Source organism: Lathyrus oleraceus, chromosome 6, assembly GCF_024323335.1.
Source record: "Lathyrus oleraceus cultivar Zhongwan6 chromosome 6, CAAS_Psat_ZW6_1.0, whole genome shotgun sequence".
NCBI classification, from domain to species: domain Eukaryota; kingdom Viridiplantae; phylum Streptophyta; class Magnoliopsida; order Fabales; family Fabaceae; genus Lathyrus; species Lathyrus oleraceus.
In genome coordinates, this window is record NC_066584.1 from 471,462,903 (window position 1) to 471,490,131 (window position 27,229).

Genomic DNA, 27,229 nt, shown 5'->3' on the forward strand with positions numbered 1-27,229 from the left:
GACTTAGGCTAGACAATTTTTGTGATCTATCGCTATAGATCCGGATTCCTAATATATAGGTTGCTTCACCCAGGTCCTTCATAGAAAAGAATTTCCCCAACCAAGTTTTTACTTGTTGCAGGGTAGGGACATAGTTTCCAAAGAGTAATATGTCATCTACATATAATATCAGGAAGACGATCATGCTCCCACTAACCTTCTTGTAGACACAAGGCTCATCTTCATTATTGATGAATTCGTATTGTTTTATTGTTTCATCAAAACAAAGATTTTAGCTTCTGGAAGCTTGCTTCAATCCATAGATTGATCTTTGTAACTTGCATATATTTTGGGCTTCTTCTGGTATGTCAGATCCTTCAGGTTGTGTCATGTATACATCCTCTAGAATATTCTCATTAAGGAAATTATTTTTGACATCCATCTGCCATATTTCATAATCATGATATGCAGCGATAGCAACTAAAATCTGAACAAATTTAAGCATTGCAACTGGTGAAAAAATCTCATCATAGTCAACCCCATGAATTTGTTTACATCCTTTTGTAACCAGTATTGCCTTATAGGTATGTACCTTACCATCCATGTCAGTCTTCTTTTTGAAGACCCACTTTCATACTATAGGGTTAACTCTTACAGGAGGCTCTACCAAGGTCCAAACCTGGTTTGTGTACATGAATTTCATTTCAAATTTCATGGATTCTAGCCACTTCTCAGACTCGGGACCAGTTATGGCCTCCTGGTAGGTCACATGCTCATCTTGATCCATGACTTATACATCACCTTGATCAGTTATGAGATATCCATATCTCTCAGGTAGGTGACGTATCCTGCTTGACCTACGCTGGTCTTGTTCTACTTGAGTAGGTTGCTCTTCCACAACTACTTATATTTCCTGCTCTAATTCCTCCATAGATGTATCAATGCTTTGTGATTCTTGAATTTTTTCAAGCTCTACTTTCCTCCCACTGATTCCTTTGGAAATAAAATTCATTTATAGGAAGACTCTAGTTCAAGCGACCAACACTTTGCCCTCAGAAGGATTGTAGAAGTAATACCCTCTTGTTTCTTAAGGATACCCCACAAATAAATATTTGTCAGATTTAGGCTCAAGCTTAGTTGAAATTTGTTGTTTCACATAAACTCCACAACCCCAAATCTTCATATAAGACATATGTGGTTTCTTACCACTTCATATCTCACATGGTGTCTTCTCAACCTTTTTGGATGGAACACAGTTAAATGTGTAAGTTGTTGTCAATAGTGCATGTCCCTAAAAGGAGTTTGGAAGATCGGCGTGACTCATCATGGATCAGACCATGTCTAACAAGTTCCAATTTCTTATCTTAGGTACATTGTTCCATTGGGGTGTTCTATGAGGAGTAAGTTGGGATAAAATCTCACACTCTTTCAGATGGTCATCAAACTCTAGGCTTAAATATTCACCACCTCGATCTGATCGAAGAGTTTTAATATTCTTACCTAGTTGGTTTTGTACTTCATTCTTGAATTCCTTTAGATTTTCAAAGGAGTCTCATTTGTGTTTCATTAAATACACATAACCATATCTACTAAAATCATCAGTAAATGTGATGAAGTACTGAAAACCTCCTTTGGCAGGTATGTTCAGTGGTCCATATACATCAGTAAGTATGAGGGCCAAAAGATCATTAGCTCTTTCACCTTTTCATGTGAATGGAGACTTTGTCATCTTTCCAATTAAACAAGATATGCATATCTCATATGATTCATAACAAAAGAGTCCAAGAGTCCATCTTTATAGATTTTAGAAATGTGTCTCTCATTTATGTGGCCTAATCGACAATGTCAAAGGTAAGTTGGATTTAACTCACTAGGTTTCATCCTTTTAGTATTTGTGCTATAAATAGGCATTTAAAGATCAAGGACATATAGTCCATTGTTCATTTGTGCATTAGCATAGAATATATCATTCAAATAAATTGAGCAACAATTGTTCTTTATTATGAATGAAAAATCAAACTTGTCCAAACAAGAAATGGAAATAATATTCCTGCTAATTGTAGGTACATAATAACAGTTCTCGAACTGAATTATTAAACCACTAGGTAAAGTCAATACATAAGTTCCTACGGCTAAAGCAACAACCTTTTTTCCATTGCCAACTCGTAGGTCAACTTCACCTTTTGCCAAATCTCTACTCCTTTTTAGCCTCTGCACATTGGTACAAATGTGAGAACCGCATCCAGTATCTAATACCCATGATGCAGAAGTAGATAGATTAATTTCAATAACAAAAATACATTAAGTTTAAGTCTCTACTCGATTCTTCTTATCTTCCATGTACTTTGGGCAGTTTCTCTTCCAGTTCCCGGTCTTACCGCAATGGAAGCAAGTGTCATCCTTTACTATGCCTCCACTAGGCTTCAAAGCAGGAGCAGTGGGTTTGGGTTTGGCAACTTCCTTACCTTTCCCTTTACCACCCTGCTCGGTGAGCCTTTTGTTATGTCTATTTCCATTTCCGATCATCAGAATGGACTTCCCTTTTGATTTCAGATTCTGCTCGGCAGTTCTTAACATGCCTAGCAGCTCAGGAAAAGTTTTGTCCATATCATTCATGTTGAAATTAAGGACAAATTGACTAAAGCTCTCGGGCAACGATTGTAAGATCAAATCAGTCGCAAGTTCCTTTCTGAGGGGAAAATCCAACCTCTCAAGGTTCTCCATATACCCAATCATCTTGAGCACACGGGGGCCTACAGGGGCTATCTCAGCTAACTTTCCTTGAAAAAGGGCTTTTGAAACCTCAAACCTTTCATGTCTTGCCTGCTCTTGATATAAAATCTTCATGTGTCTGATCATATCGAACGCTGCCATGTTCTCATGTTACTTTTGCAACTCCGAGTTCATGGTAGCTAGCATGAGGCAAGCAACTTCATTGGCATCATCGACATGCTTCTTATAAGCATATTTTTCTGCCTTAGGTGCACAACTAGGAGGTTCCTCTTTAGGAACATGTTTCTCCAAGACATACAACTTTTTATCATGCTTGAGTACAATCCTCAAATTTTGGTGTCAATCTAGAAAATTTGTCCCAAACAATTTTTCCTTATCAAGGATTGATCGCAAAATATTGTTAGAGGTGTTTGTTGTCATTGTGATCTACATGAAAAATATGAAAAATATAAGCATCATTAAAATGACATATTTAATTAGGCATTTAATTAAATATGCTCCCACTATTTTACTCAAAACAAATGACTCTCACCATTTGATTCGGAAAATCCTGTTGAAAGATTTTCTAGTGGATCGAGATCCACATTTCACTTTGTTTTAAGTCCGCGTAGGCGGATTACACAAAACTAGGTTATTTAGGTAGGAACTCCTTCCAATTGTATCTAATACAACTCTCAAATATTTTAGTTGGGTGAATAACTCCTTATTCCAATCCATCATATGGATCATTTCCAACTCTTACTTCTAAACGTATATAATCTTATTATAATTTGTTTAGTTAAGTCTGACCCATTATTTTAGTAATTGGATATTATAATTATCCCATCTCACCTTACTAATATTGAACATGCACCTCGCGTAGGCGAAACCTACATTATTCAATACTAGTCTTGATGAGTGCTAAAACTTGGAAAGCATAAACTTAATATTTAATTTGAGAGACTTTGTAATTATTTTGATCTCATCAACTTATTTATCATATAAATCGTCTCTCACATGCATCAACATACATTCACATACATCGATATACATACAAAATGGAACAGTTATGGCCTATATCGTAATTGTTCTCCTAAGCCAATGAGAGAACCTAAGCTAACCTAATAACGATTTAAGCTTCTCCAAGCAAGATCTTCAAGGTTGTCCTCCTTTGATATTGTATTCTTCTCTTTCTTCATAACATTATATTACATAAAACAAACTCGTTTTACATACGAGGGAGTGAGATGAGAAAAGAAGTTACATTAAGAGATTAAAAGAGATGCACGACACATAAGCCGTATTTTAAAATCCCAAAAACAAAATAAAGGAAAACTAAGGCCACAACTGATCACCATAAAACAGTAATAATGAACACATTATTATTATTAATTTTAATTCTGTTAATTAAATGAACCAAATTGAATTTCGGCGATTGATCACACTACACAGAGTTAGCCGCGGATGGGGTTCAAGGGGGCAGAATTTTAATGAACAATTCATTTGAAGTCGACGTCGTTTTTCGCACCAACACTTGATACTTTAAAGCACAACTCTTGTGCGGTCAGAACCCTAATCACATAACTCTTTGATAGCACAATCCTTGTACATTCCTGAACCCTAATGCAACAATTTCATACCATCAAACACACCTCGATTGATAATTCAATATGATTGATCAACACATCATTGCTTCACCATACTAATGTCGGATTCCGAAGCAAATGACCATTGATCGCTCAAAGGAATAACAATCATTAAGTGTTTGAATGAACGAAATAGAAACAATATATCATATATACCATACTTTGCATCAGAATTACTTATATCATAATATAAATTGGTCGATCTCATTTGTGTAACCTATGGACGATCGATGTATCGCTGCTTCACCATACTAACATCGGATTCCGAAACATAGTTTACATCAATCATCCAAATTTTACACACATGATGCCAAATTTAATTACTCGTTAATTATTTAATTCATTCTGTCTTTTAATTGTATTAATATAGAAAATACAGAAAATAAACAATTATCAGATGCATGGTTTCGTAAGTGGCTCTGATACCACTGAAGGAAAATTGCGATCCAAAACGCAGTAGAAATTAATTTTTTTTTCTTTAGTGATCCTTACGCATGAGCATGATTAGTGATAAAAGTGGTTACCTCTTGTGGTGATTGAAACCTTTGATGTAGATCTAAGGAGTGATCACGAGCGTTGAATGGTGACAATGCCTATACTCAGTCCACAGGAACGGATTCCTTCAGTCTCAGTGCTAACTGCTACGAATGAAGGCTTAGAGAGAGAGAGAGAGAGAGAGAGAGAAACGAAATTTCATCAAGTGAAATGCTTCTGCACAAGGGTTCTATTTCTAGAACCACTTGTGTGGGTTGTAAGCTAAAAAGGCCACTTAAGTATGTGTAGCCCATATCTTATGGTATACTGAAAATCACTTAAGTGTGTGTAGCCCATATCTTATGGTATACTAAAAATCACTTAAGCGCGTGGTACCTTACCATATTTCGTATTCTACTTAAGTGCACCGTACCTTACGATGTTCTACAATTCACTTAAGTGCATTGTACCTTACATTGTTTCTTATTTACTCTGTCTCTCATTAATCTGTCCTTTTGTGTGTGACCCTGTAGGTTTTTGCGATATTGACAATTATATTAAATCACGTATTTAACATAATAAATAGTGAGCGGTATCTAGCAACACATCACTGCTACCCAAGACACGAAAATGTCATGTGATCTGACAAATCCATTTTTGTAATAATACTTGTGTGTATAATTACCCTTTTTGCCCTTATGTCTATATTGAACATAAGACATAGACCATTTCATTCTTGTCCAGTTCAATATTGGGCCCTTAGACATTTATCTTGTTACGCAGGATGGCCAAATTCCATTTAGGTCACTCATGTCCCTCAGCATGCTTTGTGGAGTGCCCATCAACTATCTTTATGGTCATCCAGTTACGGACAATGTTTGATCGGCAATAAAACACTCAACTCTACATCTAGGGTCCATATTGGTTTCAGGTGGAAGGGTAGTATACACCACCATCACCGTGAGAATAACTTATAACACTTTGCATAACATTCTATGTAGTATTCTCATAGCGGGTCAATCCAGTATAAATATTACTCCTAATATTCATACTTATGTTTAAGACTTGATAACTCCTTATCCATGATCCATGAGATGCGATCATCAGTCTATATACATAATAGTCTTAATGCTTTAATGTTATCCCATTTCACAACAAAGCTCGACTACAGATACTTTATGAATAATGTCCTTATGTTTAATGTGATCTCATGATTAAGTCACACTTGATACATTAAACGGACTAGATATTCTAGGGATTTTATTAAACAAACATAATAAAGAAAAATCCTTTTATTATTAATAAATAATTAGATACAAGTACCAAAAGTATTTGCCTCTAGGGCTTACACCAACACACATGTCTACTACATTAGACACATCGCTCAAAATTTCACGCGAGAGATCAGAGACAAAATGCTACGGAAGAAGCTTGTGAATGCAGGGTATGCATTAACAAAACCTTCCTCAAACACTACCGCGAAGACATCAGATAGACAAATGCAAATACAGTAAGATAGATCGATAATATTCCATTAGATAAGTGGACCAAGTCATTCGACAATGGTCAACGATGGGGCCACACGACAACAAATATCATGGAATCAATGAACTATGTCTTCAAAGGCATTTGAAACATACTGATAACCGCTTTGGTAGTAACCTATTTTATGTTAGGGTCGATGTTTGAGATCAGACGTTCAAAATGGATTTCGGTGTTACAATCTGGGAAGTTGTTCAATGATGCTTCAATAAAATTCATTAAGGAGGAAGTTATCAAAGCTAACACACATGTGGTCACAATGTTTGACTGTCATAAAGGTTGGTTCAGTGCAAATGAGGCAATGGATCATAATGAAGGGAGCCCAAGGGGATACTTTCGAGTTGACATAGATAGAGGTTGGTGCGAGCGCGAAAAATTCCAAGCCTTCTGTATGCCTTGCTCCCATGTCATAGAGGTATGTTCAAAGGCTCGGTAGGACCTTTCCAACTTACTATTTGCCATTTACAAAGTCATAAGCTTATGCAATGTTTACAACAATAGCTTTCCGGTGGTAGCGAAGGAGGATTATTGGTATGCATATCAAGGAGAGATAGTCTGGCACAATGAAAACATACGAAGAAAGAAAAAAGGGTTGCGCCAAACAACACATGTATTCCAACCGAAATAGATACAACGAACAAATTGGTGAGACTATGTAGTTCATGTCATCATCCCAGACACAATCATACAAACTTTCCCAATGTTGGACCAAGCACAAAAACATAATTTTATATGTAACCATTTTATATGATTTTAAAAATAATGTTTTTTTCATTAATATCAATGCATTCAGTTACAACAATTTAAACAACAACTAAACAAAAAAAAAACACAAAATCGCAAGACAAACAAATACAAGGACTAAACAACATAACTATGTGATTACAACCATCAGGACAATTTCTTCAGAATTGTGCATCATAATGTAAACATCCCTGTCAGTTTTAACATTGTCCCCAATACGACTTTCTTCATTGTCGTTGTACACGGTAACAAACATTTGAATTCTTCTAATCTTTTCACCATCTACAATGTCTCCATTTAACCAACGAATCAAACTCCTATTAAGACGCTCGAACGTCTCTGTGTTCCAGAGTAGAATCTTCATCGGAGGTTTTACTGTCGAATAAATTAAATCGGCATTTCTCTTGTGAATATAAGAAGACGTATATGAAGATATTTTGAAGAAAAATTGAAGGAGGATTTATAAGATGTGTGAAAAATAAGGGGGAGATGATGCATTATTTATAGAATCCCTGAATAAAGGAGTAGTCACTGCCTGTGGCGCATGCTCCTAGAGGATGCATGCATGCATCACTTGCACTGACATCATGTACATGCATGCATAACTTGGGATGACGTCTATGTACATTTTATTAATGCATGCGCCACTTGGGATAACTACTCCTCTTACGTGCAAATTGTTTTTGTTTGAAATCTGGTTAGTTTGGTAAATTTTTTAAAATGTTGATTATTTTGATATATTATTTGAAAATGTTAATTTAAAAAAGATTCTCTAAATGATTAGATAGAAATATATTTTTATATTTTTTTTAAAAGATTTTTTTATAGATTCTAAGTTTGTTTAATACTTGATAAAGATTTTTAACATATACCATTGTATAAATTTATAGAATTTGAAAGTATCATATGAATTATTATTATTTTTTTAAATTAAAAGTTACAGATGTGAATCAATTTTTCAACAGCAAGGGGATTTTAGCTTGTTATGTTGCTAAATAATGGCTTAGATTTTAATATATATATATATATATATATATATATATATATATATATATATATATATATATATATATATATATATATATATATATATATATATATATATATATATATATATATATATATATATATATATATATATATATATATATTTAAAAAATGATTTTTATGAAAAGATATTAATAGTAAAAGTTTTTAACTTATTTTATAAGATAAAAGATTAATTTTGATATTTAATAAATTATATATAAATTATTGAAGATCAAAATATATTCAAAATCATATAATTTTTAAAAAGATATATTTCAATAAATATTTTAATAAAAAAAATATTTAAATTTGTAACTTTTTGAAATTCTGTGTTTTGGATCGGGCAAAGATCCAAAAAGCTAAGACATATACCAATGTCAATTCACTCAAAATGAACTTATGTATAAAAGTCAAACCTCACGAGAAATTCAATATCCACGTTTTGATATCCACTTTTTACTACATTCATCTTGAATTCTTAACTGACTTGAATGTTGAAGTGATAATCTTGCAGATCCACCCCCCACGCCATTTTATCGGAGATGAGGACATCCGATTCATGATTCTTTACTATCAACACACGTCTATTTTTGATTCCATAACAGAACAATAGTGTCGTATGCGGGAATTGATTCTTAATTCCTACAAATATTCCATGAATAAATCATTTTAGATTCAAAATCGGATTCCTATCAGAATCGTCGAAAAATCGAGAGAGTCACCTCTAATATCACACCGAAGATCCTCAATCACCCTCCCAGTTTCAGATCGCCTTAATCACCTATCATCATTGATATCTGCATCGCAGCAACTTCCAACATAGATCTGATATCAGAGTACTTCTTCCATATGACTAATAATCTCCCAACAATAAGCAAATACCGCAGGATATCAGGATTCATAGAGCACGTGAAGGTAAACGGAATCTCAAACGCATAGTTATCGTCGATTACAATGATTATTATCGCGGATCATACTACATATTACCGCGATAAAAATTGTTAGGCATTCTGATTCTATCCTACTACATTGATCGTCACCGATAAGATCCACATCATCGTGGAATCCAGAGGCAATCCATCATCAAAACACCTCTTATGGGTGGTAGAGTGATGTTGAATCAAGAAACAAAGATCAAGGTGTATTAAAATACTCGAGAAATAAAGAAATGCGAAGGATATTAAGTACGAAACTACCGGCAATTTTAACAGTCTCCACCGCTAAAAAAACACCTACGAGATAACTCAAAGATGATGGATTCCCCCATAATAACTCCCGGTCCAACGCAATCGAGCAATTAAATCTTCGGTAATCGACCCTAAGCACACAAGATAACAAATATCCTATAACCTTTGATAATTCGATAACTTACTCTTAAAGAATATTAAGAATCCCACTCTTCATATACAACATCAAATTATTAACATATACATGAATTCATGTGTAAAATTATATATATATATATATATATATATATATATATATATATATATAAAAGAAGAAGAAGAAGATTGAATAAATGCAATGAAATCATTTCTATGAATATATTTTGGACCAGTTTGTTTTACCTTTAAAAAAATGAATTTTTTCTTTGTATTTTAGAAAATGAATTTTACAAAAATGTTTTTTAAAATATTATAAGTTTTTCTAAATTTATTTTTTATAAATTAAAAGATTAAATTGTTCATTGTATAACATAAATATACATTCCTGAAGATGAAAACATAGTCAAAATAATATATTTTTTTTAAAATTGTATCTCAAAAATGATTTTTAGAAAAAACTATTTGAAATAGCTTCAAAATTAAGTGACTTTTTTGAAATTTTGATATCCAAAAAAAGTTTTGATAAAATAATAAAATACATAAAATAACATTTTAAGAATAACTATTCAAACAAAATTTTCATTTGAAGTTTTTGTGAAAAGTTTCTTTGTAAATATTTTTTACACTAAAATATATAACACTACAAAAATCATTTAAAAAAAAAACCAAAACAAATGGGCCCTTTATACTTGACTTGATTGGTTATTTTTTCATTAATATATTTTTGTTTTTTAATTATAAAAAATCATCAAAATACAAAAATGTAAAACATTGAACATTCATTTTATACAAATTTATACTAACTTTTCTCCAATCTACCTGATTTTTCCTTCTTTATTTCTATTCTACCACTCTTTTTAATTAATTCTCAAACTAACATATTTTTAAATAATTTTTTTACCAAAAGGTCATCAAATATAATAGATTTTTTTTTTAAATATTAATTGAATCTGTCAATTAAATTGACGGATCCATCTTATTTTTATTTATTTATAATTAAAATTTCTTTTTCGTAAGATTTCTTGAAAAAAATTATTTTTATGAAATATCCAAAGGAGTGATTTTTATAACAAATAGATGGATTTTATAAATAAAAATCACAGAAATAAAATATAATTAAAAAATTGAAATAAAAGTACTCAGCAATTTAATTAACAGGACCACTACAATTTTTCTTTTGAAAAGACAGTAGTATAAAAATTACTAAAAAAATGATTTAAAGAATAAAATTGAGAAATTGAAAAGTAAGGTGAAGAAACCCAATTTATGTAAGTCAAACAAGAAGTTTAGAATGACGATGTGACATCCACTACACTCTATCAACCACACTCAACTCAGTTGCCGACGTCTCCACTGCAAGTGCAAGTGCAACTACTATTATACACCAACGATCATGGTGTTCCATGCTATAACTTCCCTTTTAGATTGGTTATATGCTTTTAAATGAAAAAAATATATAATGATTTTAATATACTTGATATTGATATTACAAATTACAAAAGCATAGAATTAATTGGATGCACATGTAATATTAGTTAGATGTAACAACACCGTTTCGTTAAACAAATGTCGTAGGATGTTAGTATATTTCCTGTGCATAATCGAATTTTGAATCTCAATTTAGTAAAGAAAACTATAATTTTTTGTTCTTTAAATATTTTATCAATGTTTTTCCTTTTCAAATAAATTATATTGAGGATTTCATTGTTTTTGAACATGTTCTCGTGAGTATTTTTTGCATGAACACATTAATTAATAATTAAAAAAATTCAAAAATCAATCATTAAATTTACTGTTAAAATAAATAAATTAATATGATATATTTTTAAAATTTAAAAAATCAATATAAATATTTATTAAATTAAAGAAATAAAATGAATCAAGTAGGTAAGATCTTAAACTAAAAGTAAACCCAGCCTAATCTTAATAAGACAATCTTTTCATTAGTTTTCTAATGCCGACATCAAACCATATATTAAATTTACTTAGCTAGAATTTGTATTTTAATTATTTTTACATAAAGTTTTCCGAAAATAGATTTCTGAAAATTGAGCTACTTACTGCAAACAGCTATACTAGCTACTTATTAGGGAAAAATATATCCCATCCTCTTGTATAATTCACATTATTTTTTTCTCAGTTATTTAATATTAATCATTTTATTTGTTTTTTTTAGTTTATGTTATATAATTTATGTAAAAAAATATTTAATTATCATTATTTTTGACAAACTTATAACATATATTTATTGATTTATAAGTTTTTTATAAGTTAATTCAAATAAAATATAACTTATAATTTTTTAAGTTTAATTTTATTATTTTAATTAAAAAATGAAAATTATTTAAACATATGTCAATTCATATTTACAAACTAAATTAATTTTATTAAATACTATAAATTAAATTAATTGGATGAGTGAAAAAAACTTAACAGATATGCACTATATATATTAAATGGCTGTAACATACTAATTAAGAGTTCAACATTTTACTACAGTATTTATTTATTTTTATTAATAATTTAAACATATTGTTTATATTTATAATTATAAACTAACAACTAAAACACAAATTAAATTAACTAATTAATCTCTTAGTATTAACTATTATGTAACTAGCTACTTATAAGTTGTTGGATTAAAAAAACCCAAAAAATGAGCTGGATAAGTTTCACACTCAGATCCTGAGTGCAATGCACCTGTAATCAAACAACTTTAGTCAACAATGTCGTCCCCATTCTTATTCAGGCTTTAAAGCTCAATGTCTCCCACCATATATATGAAAAGACAGTTTTTGCTCTCTTACAATTTCAATTTTGATCAAGATTTGACATGGTTTTTCTCCCTGTAGTTATTGTTTTTTTTGTTTATTTTTAAAACCAACAAATTTATCTGAGTTAACCGACAATAATGCATATCTCGGCAAAAGAAAAACCCATTTTAGAATCTCACTCGCACACACAAACTCCAAGGCTTCAATATGCCAAACCTCGTATTCCTCTCCCTAACTATCACCATTTGTCTTTCCATTTTCCACACCAACTTCCATGTACAATCCCTCACTTCATCCTCAGACATTCAAGCTCTCAAAGCCTTCAAAGCCTCCATCAAACCCTCTTCAATCCCACCCTCATCATGCATATCATCATGGAACTTCACCGTTGATCCATGCTCTCTCCCTCGTCGCATTTACTTCCTCTGCGGGTTCACCTGCACCACCGATTCCAAACACATCAACCAAATCACACTCGACCCTGCAACCTACTCAGGGACACTCACTCCACTCGTCTCTCAGTTCACGCAACTCATCACACTAGACCTCTCTGACAACAATTTCTTTGGCTCAATCCCATCTTCAATCTCCTCCCTCTCAAATCTCAAAACCTTAACCCTCCGATCCAATTTCTTCTCTGGTTCAATCCCACTTTCAATAACCAAACTCAAATCTCTAGAATCTATAGATTTCTCGCATAACACCCTATCCGGGTCTATCCCAAACTCTATGAATTCTCTTACCACCATTCGCAGAATCGATTTCAGCTTCAATAAACTTACCGGCTCAATCCCAAAACTACCACCCAATTTACTAGAACTCGCAATCAAGAACAACTCTTTATCTGGGCCACTTCAAAAAACAACCTTTGATGGATCGACCGAACTAGCAGTAGTTGAACTCAGCGAGAATTCACTCACCGGAACAATTGAATCATGGTTCTTGCTTTTACCCTCTCTGCAGCAAGTGAATTTAGCCAACAACAGCTTCACCGGGATTCAGATCTCAAAACCAGCTCACGGTGGAGGAAGCAACCTTGTGGCATTGAACCTCGGATTTAACAGAATCCAAGGTTACGCGCCCTCGAATCTAGCTGCATATCCTTTGCTGTCGTTTTTGTCGATTCGGTATAACTCGTTACGCGGCAACATACCATTGGAGTACGGACAGATCAAGTCAATTAAGAAGTTGTTCTTGGACGGGAACTTCTTCGTCGGGAATCCGCCGCCGGGACTGTTGGCTGCCGGAGCTACTGTTTCCGGTAGCTTGGGGGATAATTGTCTACAGGGGTGTCCAGTTTCTTCGGAACTGTGCACGCCAGCACAGAAACCCAGTTCTGTTTGCAAACGAGCATAACGTGGAAGATCATAGACCACCATGGTTTGTGTGGTTAATTAACATAGCAATAGGCCAATAATATAAATGTTTGTATTAGAAAGAAAAAAACATTTTGTCTTGACAGGGAAAATTATGTGTATTGTGTAATTAATAAGGTAATTAATGTTTCTATGTGATAAATAATGTGAAATTTGTGTGTTTCATATAATATTATTAAGATGAGAAGAGCTAGAAACATTTTTTAAAACATTTTTTATATTACTCGTTTTAGTGTATTTCGTAGGTTTATCACTTTATAAATGAATCTCACACAAATTGATAGGGTCCAGAGGTGTTTCATCTAATAATAAAGTGAGGGTTAAAAAGAGACAGTTACTAGCCTTCCTCTTATAAACATTAAATGCAATAATTTGGCATAAGATACACTTTAAAATTCTCTCTTATCCTTTACAAATTATTTCCCCCTTCTCCTAGATTCACCTTTTCAATTTGAATTGTGGTTCTCCTCCCTTCTTAGCCTGGCAACAATTTGTTAGTGTAGTGCATCTTGCCCCCATCCTGGTTAATCCTTCTAGGGTCGCGTTGTGGCTTCTTGTTTGTTTTCTCCTTTTTATGTCCTTGCGCTCTCTCTATTGTCTATAGGTTATTTCGTCTATGTAATTCTATCGATAATAGTATTATCGTGGTCGATTTATCTTTTCTCTATGAAAATTTAATTTAATCACACAACATCAAAAGAAAAAAGGACCAGTTCCACCATGGATCTAGTCTGCAACAGTCAATCGGCAAACATCCAGATTCCTCAACAATCCATGATGGAGGTGTGCAACAAAAAGTTCAGTAATAACTTGCATAATATTCCAAACAACAACCAAATTCAAAATAGTGTTAACTAGAGTATTGGGAAAAATAACGAAGATAATGTTGAGTTTTTCATTTGGGAAGATGATGATATTACTAAAGAATTCAAAGAATCTAAAACATCATTATAGAAAATTTTCTTGTTGACAAGCCTATAAAAAAAATCCCTGATTATAGGTTTGGCAGGGATATGGTGTGATCCCATGGGACTTAGACTCTTTGAAACCGATAAAGGATTGTTTAGAATTACTATGGATAACTAAATGGATGTCAAATACATTCTAAAGGGAAATCCTCGACTATTTCGCAACTCTTGGCTTGCTGTCAGGCCATGGAACCCAGATATACAACAAAATCTTATCAATTTTCAATTTAGTTCCCATGTGGATTCAAATTTGAGGTTTTCTTTCAAAATTAAATCCAAACAAATGGGAGCAAAAATTAGTGCGAAGAGGGGTGAAGTTTTGGAAGCATAGATGTTGACGTACCCAAAAAATATTACCATCAATGAGGTTAAAGTTTTGTTGGATGTGACTAAACCACTAAAACAAGGCATGCACATAAGCAATGTTAAATATGGTACAACCTTTATTTGTTTTCGGAATGAAAAATTGCATAACTTTTGCTATAATTGTAGAATAATTTGGCGTAATGAGGATTATTTTGTGAAGGAGTACCAGAAAAACCTTGACCCTGCTGCTAAAAATTCGTACGGTAAATGGCTAAAATCTACGGAATATGGGCAAAAAATTGAGGAGCATACTGAGGGAAAATACAATAGTAATCCTATGAAATCTTCCAGTTATGAGGAGTCCAACCCTGCTCTAGAAACTTGGAAATTTCTCTATCAAAGATGCTTAGGATACTTAACCAAATAACACTAAAATCCAAACCGACCATGATAACAAACAAGAAGGACAACAATGTGTTATTGTGCATGAAAATGAAAGGAAAAGAACATAAGATAACAACACTATCAACACTTAAGAAAAGGCAGACTCTTATCCAAGAGCCAACATGGAATCATGAAAATCCTCTCGTGGAACTTTCGAAGGTTGAGCAACCTTCAAACAGGGTGAGCCCTCAAAAGATTGATTAAAAGCCACCATCAAGATATCATTTTCCTCTCAAAAACAAAATCGGGCAGTATCTCCTTTAATAAAATATCTTTTAATTTCACTTCTAGTATGCCTAATTGTTGTGTGAACTTTTAATATGTGCAAATATACACTTCTAAATAGTAGCAAGTGGTGTAAAAGTAAGAGTGTTGATTCCATAAAGATTGTAATAATTCAAATTGGTTCTCAAATTAAAACCTTGTGAATAGCCATGAGTAAAGAGGTAACAATAATAATGGGTTATCACATATTCATATGTTGAAATACAGTAAATGATAAGTAATAATGAAGAAGTTAAATCAATCATAAGAGGCATGTTGGGAAATGATCCATCTAAAGAAGCTCATATTTTCTATGTGTCTAATGGAATATGTCATGATAGTTAAGACAAAAAGTGATCTAGTGGTGTATCTCTACATCATCAAAGCATATGCATTAAGTCAAGGGACCAACTCTTATGGTCTCACAATAATAATGAAGCATGTCTACTTTTAACTCCTGATTTTCCCTATGGTTGTAGTCATTTATATCTAAAGTGACTAATATAATGAATATGTATGTCCTACTATTTTCAACCACATTTACTTATGAAGTCTGTTAGTTAATGAATCTTTCTCAACCCTTGACCAACTTTTACCTATTTCTTAGGTGATCAAGCAAATAAGCAAATATATAACATTATTTCACATAGTAAAATGTTTCACTTGAAATCACATAATTTAACACAAAATACTACTTTCCATTAAACTTCACATTGCTCAACAAAAAGAGTTTTAGCTTGTAATGAGTAAAAGAAGTACAACAACACAAGCTCTTACATTGAACATTTCTAAACACAAATGAAAAGAAAATATAAACCTAAGTATAACACTTTCATATTTCAATTGTAATTCTACTATCTTCTAGTCTTTCTTTTTTTAGCTTTTTGATTTTTTTAAAGGCATTCTTAAACCTAACATCGCTCACACTGTCATATATTTTCTCCAAAAGGAGGCATTGTTGTTTGAATCATACTCTAAGAATTCTTCCATATAGCCTTCATGATTTATTTTCCAACCATCTTCGTCATGCACCCCACTGGTATTTGATGTATTTCCACCCAAAACGACATTGTGTAAAACGCTACCCGAGACTGTGCTTCCGCTCTCACCATCGACTCCAGGATTAACATGTGTTTCTCTAGAAACCACGGTCTTCCCTTCAGAACTTTCTGCAGATCGCGAGGATGATTGAATTATAATATATACACCCATTCCTTCACCGATATGACCATAACACCTCTCACAGAGCACCATATTTCTTTCATCTTCTCTTGCACCGTGTGTGGACTAACTGTCCTTAACATTAAGAAACGCCCTACTAGACCTAGTGTAGTGTTGATCCCTTCCCCTTATTTCTTTTCTTCCTCTACCACTATTTCGTCTTCATCTTTTCCACTTATTTCGTTTTTGCCTCTATAATTATTTTGTCTTCATCTTTCTTTAACGTTAAGCATTTTAACTATTCCATAAATTCGCTGGTAAAAGATATTGTACCGTCTAATGATTGTATAAGTGCTAATTACTAGTTTGTTACTCCCTCTCATTACGAATGATCCATTTGGAATAAAATAGTATCTCAAAATGAATGATCCATTTCAATTTAAAAAAAAATAATTATAAAAGTCCGACATAGAAACACCCCTAAAAGAAGAGAAGAATAAAATCGCGAGGGAGGAGGTAGCAAGTAAAAGCAACACGACACGAGCATGAAGTCTCTATTTATATTCGCGTTTTTCTCTGCGATTTCCATCGCCGCAGCCTCCACAGCCTACCCTTCCATCCCCGGCCTCGATTCCGGCGACTGCTCCCTCACCGGCGACGAAACGAATCTCGTCCCTCCACGCCGCGAAGTCTACGATGACGGACGATTATTCGATATCACACACAGGTTCGTCCCTGAGATGCCGGTTTGGGACTCCAAGGAAGGGTTAGGCCACTTTCTCTGGCTTGCTGATAGCATGAAAAACGGCTCACGCGCTAATGGCTCGGCTATGAAGCTTGGCGTTCACACCGGAACTCATGTTGACGCGCCGGGCCATTTCTATGATAATTACTTCGACGCCGGATTCGATGTTGATACCCTTGATATAGGACTCCTCAACGGTACAATCCTAATTCTCTTCTTCAATTCACTATAATCTTTGTAACATTTATCATTTCTCATAATTAGCCATTTTTTACAACTAAAATGATTATTATTCTTACTCAAAACAATAATGTTAATAGAAGGATCCATTATTATTAATGGAAGTATTCATCATTATTAGTATCATTACCATCCGTAGTATTACAATAGAAATAGAAGTAATAGTGCTCCCTATTCATATTACTAATAGAAGTGTTCGTTATTAATATAATCATCAGTAGTAGTACTAATAGAAGTATTAATTATTAGTTTAATTATTGTTTTGGGTAAGAAAACTATTTTTTTTTCTCAAAACAGATTAGTACTCTCTCTCTTATAGTTATAGTCGCATTTTTATTTTTAAAAACCGGGTATCCTCTGCGTGCAACTGCAGTGACTAATCTCTAGAGCTGGGGAGGACTACAATAGACGGTAAAACTCCCTCTCAAGAGAATTGAATTTGACACTGCTGCATCTTAGTGATTGGTTTGAACCTACAATCTTGATTAAGTTAGAAGAGTTCCCTTACCATCTCATCAAAGTTCTCTTATAAATGTAAATGATATTTATAATATTAATTAGAGGGTACAATTGAACATCAAAGTTTGACTGAATTGTAAACTAAAAGGGACAATCTTTTGAACAGTATTTTTTGTTTTGTTGCAGATACGACAATTATTGTGGGATAGAGGATTGTTTTGGTTTTCCTATACATTTATCATTTTTGGAATGCATTGATTGTTGGTTATAAATCAGACAGTTAGATGCTGACAATAGACAACTGATACACCAATCGTTTTGTTTATAGGTCTTGTCCTTTTGGTTGATGTTCCAAGGGATAACAATATTACTGGTATGTGATGGTCTTATTTAAATCATTTAGTTCTTGAGTTGCTGCACAGTTCACTTTCTCAGTTTCTTAATTTCTCGACCATGTAAATGCAATGTTTTGTTTTGCAAGGTCGGTTTTTGAGCTTATAGCGGATGGCTTACAAATAATAAACTCATATGACTAAAATAGACTTATGTGACAACAATTTTTCTCATGTTTTATACTAGTTCATAGTGTTTTATTTATAAATTACTTTAAGTAGATTTTGAGCTTACATATTTTTTTATCTTAATTTTACTATTGATATCTTAATTGAAAAAAATTAAAAATGTGTTTTTGTGCCATTTCGAAACACAATTTTTAATAATAAATATCCTTTTAATTGTGTTCTTCTTATCAGTTAGTTTAACCCCTAATTTTGTCAAATGATACAAGTTCAATCCCCAGCTTCTTTGTTATCAGCTGATAAAATAGAGCCTAAATCTTCCCGAAGAATCTATGCTCTCAATCATGAAATTTGATGGATGCTCTGCTTTCCCATTTACAAACTGTTTTCTGAGCCATTTCATTTTGAATGTCTGATATGAAAATGCAAACTTATTGCTGTTATCAGTGTTTATATTTAATTTAAATATTACTTTTCCAGCTGAAGTTATGAAGTCCTTGTATATCCCTAAAGGTGTAAGGCGTGTGCTCTTCAGAACATTAAATACTGACAGGTAATAACTGTATAAGTTACATTTGCCAGGATGGCCGTAGGAGCATCTTATTTTTGTTTGCCTTCCAGAAAAAAAATATCGAATTTTAAGATGGTTTCTCTTGCTTGCTCTGAAAGTGCTTCTCTAAGGCAGTTTCATAATTCATGCATATACACGAAATGCGTTTTTGTTTAACATTCATATACTTCTATCTTTTGAAACCTTTTGTCATCCAGTTTCAATTTTTGGGTTGAACCTTCTCAGTCATTATAATGTGGATGTGGAGTTAGCTTGCATATAAGCATTAGTTGCTTCTTCATTTTATCTGTATGTATGAAGACGGATATGCCATTGAACTGTGGGGAGGGGGTGGACAGTAGGCAGAGGTTATACAAAATTTCCTAATTATTAATTACCAAAGGTATATTACTGTCAAGGGGTGCTTAAAAATGAGAACTTAGCTTATAGCTATTAGTTTCAAAACAAGTTTTGTAAGACCGGTAATATTACTTTTTTGTGAATGCAATTTTACCAAACTTTAAGGTATGTTTGGATGATGAGGGAGGGAAAGGTTTTTAATGAAAAAGTTTCCCCTTCATTTTACTCCAACATAAACTTAAAGCGCGTTTGATTAGATTTTTCTATTTTAATTTTTAATCTCAATGATTCATATGCCTGGATATAATTTTTGTTGAAATGTTAGGAAACTTATGTTTAAGAAGGAATTCGACACAAGCTATGTTGGATTCATGGAGGATGGTGCAAAATGGCTGGTGGAGAACACTGACATCAAACTTGTAGGTGAGATAGAAATCACTATGTATGACTCGGGTTGCTTCCTAATTTTTTTCCTCTGTTTTTTACTCAAATAACTGGTATTCCATCCATAGTTTGAATTCCTATTTTATTTCAGTCATATCTGTCTTATCTAATAACATGGGGTCATTAACTTAAATTGATCTCATTGCACACTTCAAATTCTGGCCATTTCTTCTGTCTTGACTCCTTCTATCTTAGAAATTTTTTCAGCTCAATATTTTTTAGATGAAATTAAATTAGGTCCCTGAATGACTAAATCAGAGTACACATCTTCCAAGTGAAAGGTCCAAACAAAGGAAGGCAGTACATGAAAAATACAACAATTATCATCTAAAGATATGCCATGTTTTGCTTAACGATCTGCATCCCTACTTGCTGATCTTGAGATATAGTTGAAGTGAACAACATCTATATTGGCCATTTGAAGGGTCTTTGCTACCAAAACAGAGCACAGATGAAACACAGGACATTTTGTTGTTAATAGCTATAAGCGAGTTCAATTCCATCATCAAATGCGTGTAGTTTTTGTTTTGAGCTATCAAAATAGGGCCCCTAGCTCAGATAGCAGACCCACATTACAATTCCTTAGTTTAACAACAAAGGCCCAAAATAAGGAGCCATCATTGCTGTATGCTAGACCCCCAGCAGCAGCACCTCGTTTGATTTTAATGTAGTCTTCATTGGCTTAACCTACTTGGTTATACTCTTTGCGGGCCTTGGGGGTGTCCCAACAAAAAGAAGAATAGATTCATCTATAAAATTCCTAATATCATTTGCTAGATATTGTTTCTGAATCATGATTTGGAGGTGAGGATGAGCTGACTTTGAAAACTAAATCATTCCTAGCAGTAGCACACCAAATCTACCAGCAAAATATATGTTCCAATTACTAGAGAAGCTAGAACTTGAAAAGTTAATTAAATTATACCTGAGCCATTCCTTAGTGTCGGTTACGATGGAGTTTGAATCATTATCAATTTGCCTCAAAAGCCTCCAAATTTGCAAAACTTGGCTGCAATCCCTAAAAGCATGTTAAACGGTTTCCAAAGCCACTTTGTCGGAAAAACCTTCAAATCAGCAAAACATGACTGTGGCTGCTGTCCCTAGTAGCATGTGAATCGGTTTCCAAAGCCAATTTGCTGCCTGGAAAAAGATCCCTATCTATCTTCCCACAATGCTTCCTAGTTCCTAGTCGCATTTGTCATGAGAATACCCCAACAAATCTTCTACATGAACAATCTGATTCTCTCGCGGCCTTTCCAAGGCCAAATAGTCGGCAAAATATCATTTGGGGGCAAAATATTAACTGGGAGAAGAGAGGTATATGCTTTAGCAATGAAAAGGAGCCATCAGATGAGCCTCTCCAAGCAAGTGTCAAGCAGAGGAAGGCAGTTTCGAATAGCGTCAATTAAACCTTGAAAGATTCCATTCATCCCTGGTAAAGCTTCTAACTGATGCCACCAAGTCAACCAATGTCAAGCTCCCAGTAGCATAATCAGAAAGCTTACCCACATTATGAACTCAAGGGTCAGTCCAAAAGCTGATTTTGGAACCATTTCTCAATCTCCAAATGATGTTTGAGTTGATTTGCATCAAACCCTTGCCAAAAATTAGAACCCGGTCTTTTACATTGATCTTTGGCAAAATATTCCGACCACATCTGTAATTGGATCTAATACTCTTCACTCAAGGGTCTTGGCTACTGCATAGTAGTTATTATAGCTATTAAGTATCTTTTTTGTTATATAGATGTCAACCTAGTTGACTTATCTAATGGCTGTATCCTCCATGGTCGTGACTCGCGAGTTAATAAACTTATAAATGATTGAGATTTGTAAATGCACAAGATTCAGACCATAGATGATTATTTTGAATTACTAACCTCGCTCTCCCCAATGAATGGCATGCAGGGATATTAATAATCACGGCCTTGGTATATATCATAATTCCTAGTTTACACTATCTATGGTAAATGGTGTAAAGGCTTGACAATCATCAATTCCCTGCCCTTGATCGGTTAGTTCAGCAGTGTAAGTCTATGTACTTGTTGCATGCCCCAATAGTCACAAAAAAGCTCTTTGTTGTTCTAATATCACTATGTCCTAGCCATGTGCTATGTTTAGGGCTATGCTCATTTTTTCCCAGTTACATCAGTGTCTACCTCAGTGCCCCTGATTCTTTTTTCATAGAAAGGTTATAATTTCCTTCAGGTTTTGTCAAGGCCTTCAATCTGTGAATCATCTGACCTATACTTCATTGTGCCAAGTTTCATATGAAAGCTTTTTGTCCCATGGAACTAAAGTTTAAGGTTGTGTGTCTGTATGTGTTAGGGATAAATAAACAGTAGCAAATTATCCACTGGGTTTAAATGTGTGAATGTCAGCCCACTTTTCCCTTGTTTGCTTGTTATCTTTTTTTTTTTTTTTTTATTTCAAAATATAAAAATAGCTATTGGCATGCACTTCTTGAAAGCTGCTATCTGGGGCAGATCTTCTATATACACACACGCATACGTATTGTAGATTTGGTAATATTTATTGGACATCCCGGAGATTATTTTGAAAGAGGTCTATGATGAAGTAGGGATGGTTTGGGTGGAAGCCGGGTAGTAGCCAGAGTTCCAGAGCTAGAACTCGGACTCACTTAAGGGATACCCAAGATATAACCCGGTCTAATGAAGTCATTGTATTGCCGGGTTGAGGGTCTTGATGGGCCGAGATGGAAAGCCTCGTGTTGTGGGGTATCGAACCCGGATGAGCCGAGATGATAGTCGGATAAAGGGCCACCATCTGAAAACGGTCTCGGAAAATGAAAGGTCATAACGACACCATAATGAAACGGGCGTTCAAGCCATTAAGAAGTGAAATTAAATGATAAAATGACGGCGGTTTTCTAGATTTTGAATGCAGGAAGGAAGAGGAAAGGGTTCTTCATGATTGTTGGGGTTGAGGAATGGGCCTATATAAGGGACATCAAGAAATGAGGAAAGGGGGAACAACCTGAGAAAAACATTTTCAGACACTTAACCAATCATTTGAGGCTCTCCCTGACTAGCATAGCGGAAGTCAACCGTTTAGTATTTTTAGCAAGAACATTTGGCGTCCATCGTGGGGCCTTGGTAAAATTTTCCCATGCCACACAAAATCATCATCAAAATCGCTAATAGCCCAACTCTGTGATGTCCGGATCATCTCCCAGCCGAAGTGATCCACCTCCGCCACCAGATTTAACCCAATTGCTCGTAGTGGTGGATGCTCTCCGTCAACAAAATTAACCATTGCAAGATAGCGTCCATGTTCTGCAAACACATAATCAACATGATGGGGATACAGAGGAGGAGCTTCTGGATTTCCAACCATTGCCCGAGGCGGTCTGGGATGATCAAGTTCCAGAGAACTTCAAACCACTACCGTTGATATCTTTTGATGATAAAACCGACCCACAGGAGGACATTATTGCACAATTTTTTTTAAGGCGTGGTTCTGATAGAGACCCGAGTAAGAGGGATAAGGAAAAAGGGCTATCATGTAATAAAGAGTACGGGGAGGTTATATGATAAGTAACGAGTGGGTTAGGATGTTTAGTTGGCAAGTTAGTTATTTTTTTAGTAGTATAAATAGTGAGGTGGATGAATTGTAGGGGGGATGGATGAATTGTAGTGGGGATGCAAGAATATTGGAGTGACCTTTATGGTTAGGCAGAGAGAGTGAGTATTCTGCTTATTGGCACTGGGGTAGATTGGAATTGTTTTCCTTCTACAATTGTTCTTTTTTTCATCTATTAAATACATACTATTATTCTCTATTGTTTTTTCTCTTTATTTGCTTAATTTCGGATACTGAATTTCGGGTTCCCATCAGATTCTAACCCATATCTGCCGGCAAACCATTCCTGCAATGTATGAATATTTTTAATGATATTCCTCAATAATTTATCCCCTCGTTAAGATCAGCCAAGCTCTGCCACTGGCCAGTAGTGCCTATTTAAAATTCATGTTTTAATATCTTGTACAATGAAACAACTTCAGTGGAAACCTTTTGCTGTATCAATTTATTCATTCGAAACCTTTTGCTGTTTCTATTTATACCTTCATGTTTTAATATCTTTTACAATGAAACAACTTCAGTGGAAACCTTTTGCTGTTCAATTTATGATGGTACTATTTCTGCTTTTTTGCACCTATCGAATGTCATTAATGCACTAATGTAATTTCCGGTGTAATTGTTAGGAGTTGATTACTTATCCGTTGCGGCATATGTTCATTCGGTTCAGTCTCATCTTGTTTTTCTGGAAAGCAGGGTAAGAAAATTGTCTTCTGGTGGTAATTTATGCATATTTTACTCCTTAGTTACCCTAAGTTAATTATTCCTAGTTTCTCATTTGAACGAACTAAAAAAAATTAAAATAGGAGTACAAATGAGGTCTCGCGTGTGATCAAGTATATTAATGATGCCGAAAGTATGAGACCATTCTCTCTTGAATTTTCAAACTTTTAATATTGATAATGGTTGGTTCAAATAACATTTGGTGTTTTCAACAAGAGTGATGGCAGTATCAATTTATATGTCCTCTATGGTTTGATGCCTTGTTTGGGAAAGTTACATTTTATTGGACTCCTTCTTACTTCCAGTCGTCAAATTGATGTAATATTCATGTCTGACCAGTGACCACAGACCTAGACTCTTGAAAATTTATGAGGTTTATGAAACTTGGGTCTAATTATTGGCACTGCTAATTTTCTATATTCATCATTCGTAATAGAATTTTATAGCTGATAAGGTTTTATTAGCAATTCCAAAACTCTACTCAAACTATTTTGTATTCAAAACAATTATTTCACTTGATACATCTTTACACATTGCTCCCTTAATTAACTCATTTGTGTTCAGCTGATATTAGGCATATATTTGCATTCTATTCTTGGAGGCTGTTTTCATCATTTGAGTCGATACTTTCAGTTTTAGTAGAAAGAGAGAGGTTGCTAGAATGCGTCCATTGAGTTCCTTGTTTGAAAAATCATTAATGCGCAATGCACTAACAAAAGTAACTGCATCAGGAAATCATTCTTGTGGAAGGCCTAAAGCTAGACGGTGTCCCAGCAGGAATATATTCACTCAACTGCTTGCCTCTCAGGTTGGTTGGTTCTGAGGCATCACCAATTCGGTGCATTCTGAACCGATGATGAAGTCCGTGAGTTGCACGGTATGATCAATTTATGATATCAACCTCCAACTTATTGTTTCTTATCGTTTCTTTGCATTATCCTGATCCTTATCAAGTCGAATGTTGATATAGTGGTACGGCCGCAGGTAGCAACATAGCCCGAATGTAGTCAGTGGTATCAACAAGGAGCATTTTGATGCAAACCATACCTATAGTATAGTAATAATCTCAAAGAATTGAGGACTTGCAGATGCACTTGTAATAAACTTGTGTTTTCAACTTTTACCTCAGAAGTAGTCCCCCTTGTGCACCATTTGAACTTGTAGACCCATGCCCATAAATTCTTTATAATTTCATTATATATTAATTATGAGGATTTCTTAATGCATCCTATATGTTTTTTTGGAAATAGAAAAAAATACATTGTATGTTTTTCACTAAAATGAGTATTTAAGTCGTAGGTTCATGTATATTTAGATTCATGCATTTAGGAAGTTGAACTATTATTTATTTCTCTTTGTAAACATAATATATAATTAATTATATAATGTGTATAAATATCATAGTTGTTGAGTGTTTATTCAAAAAAAATCTTATTTCTATATTTCATATGGCATCAGAATGTTCCAAATTTGAGCACGGTTGTTTCATCAAAACGTTCCAAAATATTTATAGGGGGAGCCCGTTCTCACTAGCACATATCTTATTGATCGATTACCTTCTAGGGTATTAGGGTTCAAGAGTCCTATGGATGTTCTTTCTTCCATATATCCAAATTTGTTAGTAAGTAGTAATCTTAAACCTAAAATCTTTCGGTGTGTCTCATTTGTCCATGTGCATAGTCAAGGCAGAAGAAACTCAACCCTAGAGCCCTAAGATGTGTTTTTGTCGGGTATTCCTTTACTCAAAAGGGATATAAGTGTTTTCATCCTCCACCTAAAAAGTTTTTTTTTGTCGCGGAATGTTAACTTTCATGAGGAGGAACCGTACTTCACTCAACCTTATCTCCAGGGGGAATTTTAAGGAATATAAGCTTGAAAGTCTCGATCTTTCTTGTCTCGAGTCAAATACACTTAATTTGTCTAGTATTAAGTCAAATGCATTTGGTCATTATGATCATGACTCAAATACGCCCGATCTCTCTCATTTTAGTCATGATTCAAACACACTCAATCTCTTTGGTCTTGAGTCAAATCCACCTAATTCTTCCAGTTTCGAGTCAAATAGGCCCAATCTTTATGGTCTTAAGTTAAACACATTTGGACCAGACCCATATGAGGTTGAAGAAGTAGGAATTGAGTAAAATCAATCAAATACACCAGTAGTTGAATTTGGACCTGAAGTGGATGTAAGATATGGAAAGAATTTGGTTTATATGAGAAAGTCAAAGGCCATTTCTGAATCGACACAATCTCAAGAGTTTGACTCGACTCCTTCAAATTAGGTAATTAATTCTTCTGAATTACAAGATAAATTGATCTCCCAAACTACATATGATGACCTAGAACTTCCAATTACTATTAGAAAAGGTACTAGAAAATGCACCAAACAACCTTTATATCCCCTTTCAAACTATCTTTCTTTTTAAAAATTCTCACATACCCATAGAGCCTTCCTTACAAACCTAAACGCTACTTCTATATCTACTAATGTTTATGAGGCATTGTTTGATGAAAAATGGAAGCAAGCTATGAATATCGATATGGACGCGTTGAAGAAGAATGGAACTTGGGAGTTAGTGACTTTACCAGAAGGAAAAAGGCTAGTTGGAGTTAAATGGGTGTACATAGTAAAATATATGGTTGATGGATCAATCGAAAGATATAAAGCCAGGTTGGTTGCCAAAGGGTTTACACAAACCTATGGAATTGACTATTCATAGACATTTGCTCTGGTTGCAAAGATTTATACAATGAGAGTAATTTTGTCACTTGCTGCCAATTAGGGTTGGGATTTATAACAATTTAATGTGAAAAATACCTTCTTACATTGGGAACTTGAAGAGGAGA

At 34.0% G+C, this 27,229-nt stretch overlaps 2 protein-coding genes across 3 annotated transcripts; both read left to right on the plus strand.

The window, feature by feature from the left end:
* The first annotated feature begins 12,236 nt into the window (after positions 1–12,236).
* On the plus strand, positions 12,237–13,810 carry LOC127097922 (receptor-like protein 33). Its single transcript, XM_051036408.1, has one exon. It carries the CDS (start codon positions 12,433–12,435, stop codon positions 13,579–13,581), a length of 1,149 nt encoding a protein of 382 aa, XP_050892365.1. The 5' UTR covers positions 12,237–12,432; the 3' UTR covers positions 13,582–13,810.
* Positions 13,811–17,208: 3,398 nt separating this feature from the next.
* Positions 17,209–25,608, plus strand: LOC127097923 (cyclase-like protein 2). Of its 2 annotated transcripts, none has more exons than XM_051036409.1 (7): positions 17,209–17,686; positions 18,517–18,561; positions 19,187–19,259; positions 19,942–20,039; positions 24,286–24,356; positions 25,114–25,259; positions 25,353–25,608. In XM_051036409.1, the coding sequence occupies exons 1-6, from the start codon at positions 17,290–17,292 to the stop codon at positions 25,237–25,239; spliced, it is 810 nt and encodes a 269-aa protein (XP_050892366.1). In that variant the 5' UTR covers positions 17,209–17,289; the 3' UTR covers positions 25,240–25,259; positions 25,353–25,608. The 2 variants fall into 2 exon arrangements, with proteins under 2 accessions (XP_050892366.1, XP_050892367.1); XM_051036410.1 differs by having other exon boundaries at positions 25,367–25,608.
* The last annotated feature ends 1,621 nt before the right edge of the window (positions 25,609–27,229 follow it).

Bases quoted from the DNA above. Each gene is read 5' to 3' on its own strand.
- LOC127097922 (XM_051036408.1), top strand. From the start codon at position 12,433: ATGCCAAACCTCGTATTCCTCTCCCTAACTATCACCATTTGTCTTTCC.
- LOC127097923 (XM_051036409.1), top strand. From the start codon at position 17,290: ATGAAGTCTCTATTTATATTCGCGTTTTTCTCTGCGATTTCCATCGCC. The intron at 18,562-19,186 runs GTATGTGATGGT...TTACTTTTCCAG, and splicing joins AAGGGATAACAATATTACTG to CTGAAGTTATGAAGTCCTTG. The intron at 24,357-25,113 runs GTAAGAAAATTG...TAACTGCATCAG, and splicing joins TTGTTTTTCTGGAAAGCAGG to GAAATCATTCTTGTGGAAGG.